General features: G+C 37.8%; 1 protein-coding gene across 1 annotated transcript; it reads right to left on the reverse strand.

The window, feature by feature from the left end:
• Positions 1-37: 37 nt before the first annotated feature.
• LOC117297931 (tyrosine-protein kinase receptor Tie-1-like) lies at positions 38-5280 on the reverse strand. The gene is made up of 6 exons (XM_033781118.1): positions 5085-5280; positions 3672-3926; positions 2495-2626; positions 1946-2089; positions 1032-1169; positions 38-318 (listed from the first exon to the last, which is right to left on the reverse strand). Exons 1-6 carry the CDS (start codon positions 5185-5187, stop codon positions 161-163), a joined length of 930 nt encoding a protein of 309 aa, XP_033637009.1. The 5' UTR covers positions 5188-5280; the 3' UTR covers positions 38-160.
• Positions 5281-7652: the final 2372 nt, after the last annotated feature.

The raw sequence follows: 7652 nt of genomic DNA on the forward strand, positions 1-7652 counted from the left end.
TATTCTTCATGCGTGTGTAGGCTACAGGAGTTTCGGCGATATCTCAAAAGTGAGGTTTTCACCGTATGTTCCTTCAAAAACGTTTACAACTATATTTATATAGGATTTACAACAATCGAGCATTATAAAAAAAAATGAAAAAAATAATTGTCTTTAATGGTCAAACAGCGGTATACTTACTTTGGCAGTTAATACCTCTGTAGCGTTGTTGACATCCGACACCGTCCGGGCATGTACCGGTAACTTTGTCACAAATCTCCCCATCTTCACAATGACACTCCTTGATGCATGTAGCTCCAAATAGCCCCTCGGGACATTCTTAGTAAAAAAAAAACATTTACTTTAAATTTATTTTGAACTTATGTAACAAAATAAACATACAAACAGTTCAACGAGCAATACGGTCATAATACAACAGAAAGGGTAAACATACAACCCTATAGAAGCAAAACAATAAATTAACAAACAAAATGACAAAGAATGTCAAACTCTACGTCTCCGAGAAAGAAACACAAATTCCGCACCAAAGTTACTGGTTTAACTGGTTTTACTGGATAGTGTCAAATTACCATATAAAACCAACTGGTTTGGACTGTGTTCAACTATGTTAACTATGTTTATTGTATAAACCAACTGGGTGGATTTCACAAAGAGTTAAGTAGTCTTATCTCGAGTAGGGACGAGTTACTCGTTCTAACTTAGGACTAGCCTTAAGTTTTTAATATCTACAAGGTCAAGGTCTCTTTGAGAAATCGATTCCAAGTTTTGCTCAAATTCCGTAAAAAAAAAATGGTTTGAACTGTGTTTAACTAGTTTTCAAATGGTTCCAGTTAAACCCAGTTAAACTATAGGTTCAACTGGTCTGACCTGGGCGAACAGGTTAACATCTGCTTAGTTTTTAAATGTGTACATGTACAAATGGTAGAATTCGGCCTCTGGTCGCCAACATATTTTTTATTGTGAATAAACCATTAACAACAAAAAATATCAACTTTAACTATCCTCACAAACGAATCAAACAACAAACCCACCTTGACAGTTTTCTCCAGTGTAACCTGATGCACATTTAACATCATCAGGACATCTACCATGACCTTTATCACACACTGCACCATCCTCACAATGACACTTAAGCTCACAATTAGCCCCAAAGTAGCCATCTTTACACTCTATTGCGAGGAAAAGCGAAATGATATCAAAATCGCATTAAGACAAAATCACCCAAATACACACATCTATGTGAGTTATAGCACTGTATTACTCAATGTATTTTCCCGAGCTCTGTGAACAAAATAAATCACCGTGGCGTATTCCTCAGAGAGATTCAAACCCACAACCTTTGAAATTCCAGAGAAGTGGCTTACCAACTAGTCCGCCGAGATTGCCCAGACAGAGAGGCAGTTCGCGGAAGCCCGCTTAGCTAGAGGCACGTTATATACCTTTATATTGTTGATAAACAAGCTATAAACCGCGCTGGTTGGCATGGACAGCTGAATGTCAGCAAAACATTCAAGCGCGTTACCAGATAATTGCTCTGAAAAAAACCCAACTTGTTTGTTCTTCAAATTTTTAACTTAATACCTTCCATGATTTGTTGCTTTGGTTCCAACAAATTCAACACTATTTTTGAATAGTTGTGTAGCATTGTTACAAACCATTGCCATCTGCTCTGTTCTGCATTAATGGCCTTCCAGAGTTTTCCAACCTCGGTTGGCAAATACTTAGACTGAGACGTCTACAGACCTTTAACACGCTAGCTGTCACCATCTTGGTCATGTTCCCTGTTTCCAATAGCAGTAATGAATACTAACATTCATTGCGAAGGGCACCAGACTATTATTTCGTCTAGCCTCAGTTTGGTTACAATGAGTTGGAATGGAGTAAAATCAAGATGACCACACCGTGATAGAATTAAAAAGTCTATTAGGAGCCCTCCGTATCCTACCTTCTGTGCACGTTTGGCCTTTGAAGCCAGCTGCGCATGTACATCCAAAAGGATCAGGCAGGCACATCATTACCCCCTTACATCCAACATTGGTGATGGAGCACGTTATACCGCAATCTTGACCAAAACAATTCTTTCCATGTACTGCAATGAAACAAATGTATTTTGTTTTTAAACTTGTGTGAGCAATGCAATTTCTTCTTTTGAAGATTAATAAAGTTTTCTTATGTATAATGTCTAATAAAACCTCAATGAGAGCCACGCCTTTAATTAGTTCATAATTGTATACCTATGCAATTTGCGCAGTTTGGCAAACGTGGGACTTGAACCTGTGACACAGCTTATGGTTAAAGGAACATTACAGAATTGGTAAGAAAAAAAAATCGTTTATGATGACAGATTTACATCAAACTTACACGGTCTAATGATGATAATAGAAAACATCCCTTGAAATATTTCTGTCTGAAATGTCATATTTGATGAGAAATAAATAAATAAATGAGCGTTTTATGAAACGTATACAATGCAGAGGATCCGTCGTGAACTTACATATCTGACATTTTGTACCACTGAACCCTGGTGCACAGATACATTCTCCTGTCTTGTCGTCACATACCCCACCATTGTGACACATCGGACATCTATTGTCACATGATGATCCCCATCTTTCTTGTGAACAAGCTGTTTTTACCAAGGAAACAATGCACAGTTAATGACAATTTTTTTCTTAGTCTATATCGGCTGCGATTTGTTTAGTGAATGGGTATTGCTTGGGTGGGTTTGGTCTGGCGCTTGTCGTTGGTAAGGCTTTTTTTTGCCGAGAGGAACGTTCGTTAAAACCCATGGTAATTAGTGCACAATAATTCCTTTTTCTTGACATGTTCGACACTGTTTGCAAAAATTTTAAAAGTTGCAGTCAATAATCATCTTAATATTATAGCCTGGAATTAAATATAACCTGGAGGAATAAAAACATCCTTTGAGCAATACAATACTTTATAAAGTTTATCTAAAAACTCATCAAAAATATACCGGAATCATTGTTTGAACATGCTGCGATGAGTCTCGGTTCACAAAACCTACTACGGTGTATAGAAGGTTAACCATCCAATAAGCTATTTGCAAACTTTGATTTTAATGTTCTCTGGTACTATGATCCGTGCTTGATCACAATGACCACTTCAATTTGAATTCATCAGACTATAACACAGAAACAGTTCCTATCATTATGATTTCTGGGCAAGCTTCTCCGTATTCTCTAAATGTAAAAGAGTGAAAAACACCACTCTTTACATTTCGAGCTGCCCCTCATACGGCTCTTCAAAACAGTGGTGGTTATTTCACTCTTTTAGGGGGGCTTCACTCCAGGACTGGGAGAAAAATCACTCAAAAAGATGCAAACTTCAATCTAAAAGAGCGGAAGACCACTCGAAAAAGAGTTGTCCCTCATACGGCTCTTCAAAGAGTGCCTTTTCACTCTTTTGCATTAAGAGAATTATAGTTACAAGAGACGTTAAACACCCATACACAATTATGAATGGATTCGTATGGCAGAGTGGTACCAAGGTTTTCTCATCTTGAGGTTGCTATGCAAAGCACAAACCAATCGACATAGCAACTGTCTCTATAGTCTGAGGAATTCAAATGTGAGACAAAGCGAGTCATTGTACCATACATTATTCAACTGATTAATGAAAGAGTCACCCACAATGAAAAAACAATATACCTCTAACAATGAGTTTCATGAGTGCGTGGTTCTGTAGATTATATCTGCCCTGTACGTAGCATTCATAGATACCACCAGTGTTACTGGCTTGTACATTAGGAATGCTGATGCTTGATTGGCCATTCCACGCAGTGACGTCAACACCATTCTGTCTCCATCGAAGCTCATTGGTTGATCCGTAATGCTGTGTCATTGTCAATGTTACATCCTCTCCAGCACTGGTAGTCAAGGTGGATGAGGTTGGGGATACATCACCTACAATCAATAAAGCTCAGTTGATCAACCGTCATATAACTGTGTCGTTGTCAATGTTACACATTCTATCAAAAAGGAAAATGAACGATAGTTGGGGAAAATACACATTACTTTGCAAAAAATTTTAAAAAAACTATGACCAAAGTGCAAGTTCATTTGAATAGACCATTCAATTATAGCGATCTAACAGCACCGAAGGCATCCGTTTAAATAAACACAAATAAATGGATGAACATTTGAAGACAGTGGACACTATTGGTAATTGTCAAAGACTAGTCTTTACAGTTGGTGTATCTCAACATATGCATAAAATAACAAACCTGTGAAAATTTGAGCTCAATCGGTCGTCGAAGTTGCGAGATAATAATGAAAGAAAAAACACCCTTGTCACACGAAGTTGTGTGCTTTCTGATGCTTGATTTCGAGATCTCAAATTCTAAACTTGAGGTCTCGAAATCAAATTCGTGGAAAAGTACTTATTTCTCGAAAACTACGTCACTTCAGAGGGAGCCGTTTTATACTATCAACCTCTCCCCATTACTCGTAATCAAGAAAGGTTTTATGATGATAATTATTTTGTGTAATTACCAATAGTGTCCACTGTCTTTAAGGGAACATTCCATAATTGCTTTTCTCGTGACCCAGATGGCCGATCGATCTCTTCTACAGGTTTGTCAGTTTATGTATAGACCGTATGAACTTTTTTTTTACAATAAGTGTGACCTTGTACATTATTTGAGTATTCTGGCAGGCAAGATATGCACTGGTCATATGGGGAAGTTGACATTTTGTGTCATAACTTCCACATAAATCCAAGAGTTATGAAAGTAAAAGCTGGACTACTTTTCAGATGTGCCCCCTTTCATCACATCAACAGTTAATAATAATTAGACAGTGCAATCTCCATAAAATATAGAATTTTATGTTTTCTTCCATTGAGTTGTGTACCACGCGTGCCTGCAGGAAGTCCAGGCTCTGTGGCTCTTTTGTAATCATGTGACGTCACAAGTCCCATCGTCTATATGATGGATTACACAAAGTGCTTACACTGCCAGCAACTGTCGCTAGCGACAACTGTCGTTAGCAAACACCAATTCTTTAAAAAAAATATGTAAAAAATGTAAAAAAATAAGAGTATAGATAACTCTTGTGACTTACCGTCCTTGCGCATAACAGTTGTTGTTATCCTCACAGTATCTTGCTGTCTGGTGAAGATACAGTTATAAACCCCGAATCGTTCTGCACCAATAAGTGCAGGCATTTGAAAGAGTAGCGCATAGGCAGAGATATGTTTGTTAACTTCGCCTCTGGCGGGTAGATTGACACCGCTGCCTGTGTCCAGTAGACGGTTGAAGGAGACTGCTGCACGTGTGTCATTGCCACTCTTGTAACCTCCAATGAAGGTGTTTTCTCCATCAGTGGCAACTGGTCTAAGATTGAAGCAGGTGAAATCCGGTACAGCCCCTAGAAATTTGGATGGGAAACATTCGTATTTGAATACTAAAATGTTCAGTGAATTTGTGTGCATCGGTCACTTAAGTGTCCTCTGGACTTTTAAAAGGGAAAGTTAACTACCTTATTAGGGGAAGTTAACTACTACCCCCCCCCCCCCCCCAACCAAATAAAATAAATGAAGTAAATAGATAAAAAAAATACATAATCAATTAATAAAAAAGGCAAAGATTTATACGAAAATATCAAGAATTAGTCTAAAAAACATTTTTGTGAATTGGTTGTCAATGAAAGGTAAACTATTCAAAAGGTGCAAGTCACCGATTAGCACTCTGTTATAAAAATTGTAATAGTCAACACTATAAGTGGAGCACCGTTTTGCGGCCTTACCTTTTTGTAGCATAAAGCAACATAACTAAACTTGAAAAGCTTAGGCACTCGAAACCTTCGGTGATATTGTCAAAGACCAGTCTTCTCATTTTGCTTATCTCAACATTATGCATAAAATAACAAACCTGTGAAAATTTGAACTCAATTATTGGTTGTCGAAGTTGCGAGATAAATATGGAAGAAAAACATCATTATCGCACAAGCTGCATGCCTTCAGAATCAGATGCTTGAATAGTTTGAGAAATTAATTCATTCTCAAAAAGACGTTATACGTCAGAGGGAGCCGTTTCTCACAATGTTTCATACTATCAACAGCTCTCCATTGATCGCCAACAAGTAAATTGTTTGAGCAATTACCAATAGTGTCCAGTGCCTTAGCTATCTTGTTATGGAAATTTATAAATACGATAAGATATGATACGATTCGGTGTCTTACCTGAAGATGTATGCAGTGTATTGCAAATGATCATAAGCAGCACCCAATAGCTGGCAGCAAGAAAACAACCAGTACTAGTATCAATAAAGCTATGAGCGCGTTTCTTCTTCATCTCCATGGATGAATAAAAGTTATTAAATAAGCATTATTCAAAAACAACAGAGTTGTTACTTAAATGCACCGTAATCTTTTCCGTCAAGAACTAAACAAGAAATCTGTTAAAAATTATTCCCTAGCACGTTATTTTCACACGGATTAGTTAATTTCCTACTACCGATGACGTTCCTGGAAATAAGCCAATACTTAAAAGCCACTGATGAACACTAATGGTATTAGCTAAAATACATGTTAGTATAAAAACTTACTTGGTTACGAGCATTGGAGAGCTATTGATAGTATAAAACATTGTGAGAAACGGCTCCCTCTGAAGTAACGTAGTTTTGAGAAAGAAGTAATTTCTTACTCAAATATTTAGGCCTGATGATCCGAAGCCCCTTTTAGACACCTGAAAAGACACCGATTTGTGCAACAAGCGTGTTTTTTCCATCACTATTTTATTGCAGCTCAACAAAACCCTTAATTTTCACAGGTTTGTTATTTTATGTATATTATGTTGAGATACATCAAGTGAGAACACTCACCCTGGTCTTTGACAACTACCAATTGCGTCCACAGTGCCTTTAAATAGGTTGATAAAACGCATAGGATACCATAATGTATAGGTATACAAACGGAGCTGTGATACGAGCTTGGTAACTTTATTGAATCATTTCTGAGAAAAACAGCTGAATAAATTAAAATGTTTCTTGGCACCGTGCAGCGCCTGCCTGTCTTTGTCATATTTACCTCATTTCACATAATTTATATTTTAATCAACACTGACAGCGCTCACTTGTCAATTAACCTTAAATTACTGTGGCATAAGCAACATGGGCATGAGCAAACATAGACCCAAGTCTCTGTTTGTGTAAAAATCGTATAGTTACTGTGCAGTGAACATCAATATTTGTACAGTTCTGTTTCCTAGTTCACGTGGTTTTCTTCATTGTCGTAGAGCGTGCGCCGTTTCACACAACTGGTCTCGGCGACAGGGATGCAATTTTTTTTGAGGAAGTCTTGATCCCGGTTGCTTATAACGCGGGTACGTGGCGATTTTGTCACCTGGATTCATTTCACACGGAGCAAAATTACGCCGATACGATTTCGTTGCAAACGATCATCGTTTAGAAAGCTCGTGTGAAACGGCCCGGCTCAAGTACATGTAATATCTCCGTCACAAAGGCTCGTGTTCAAGGGATACAAGAAACAAGATTTCTACAAATTTGTCAAGATGGTTTAAACTTCTCCCGAGTAGAATCCTGCTTCACAACGGTTTCCGCTCCAAACCAGGGCCCAATTTCATAGAGCTGCTAAGCACAACAATTTGCCTAGCATGACATTTCTCCCTT

The sequence above is a fragment of the Asterias rubens genome, chromosome 12 (assembly GCF_902459465.1).
Source record: "Asterias rubens chromosome 12, eAstRub1.3, whole genome shotgun sequence".
Taxonomy (NCBI): domain Eukaryota; kingdom Metazoa; phylum Echinodermata; class Asteroidea; order Forcipulatida; family Asteriidae; genus Asterias; species Asterias rubens.

Bases quoted from the DNA above. Each gene is read 5' to 3' on its own strand.
- LOC117297931 (XM_033781118.1), bottom strand. From the start codon at position 5,187: ATGCCTGCACTTATTGGTGCAGAACGATTCGGGGTTTATAACTGTATC. The intron at 2,090-2,494 runs GTAAGTTCACGA...GTTTCATTGCAG, and splicing joins TGGTACAAAATGTCAGATAT to TACATGGAAAGAATTGTTTT. The intron at 319-1,031 runs GTGGGTTTGTTG...TTTTTTACTAAG, and splicing joins CACTGGAGAAAACTGTCAAG to AATGTCCCGAGGGGCTATTT.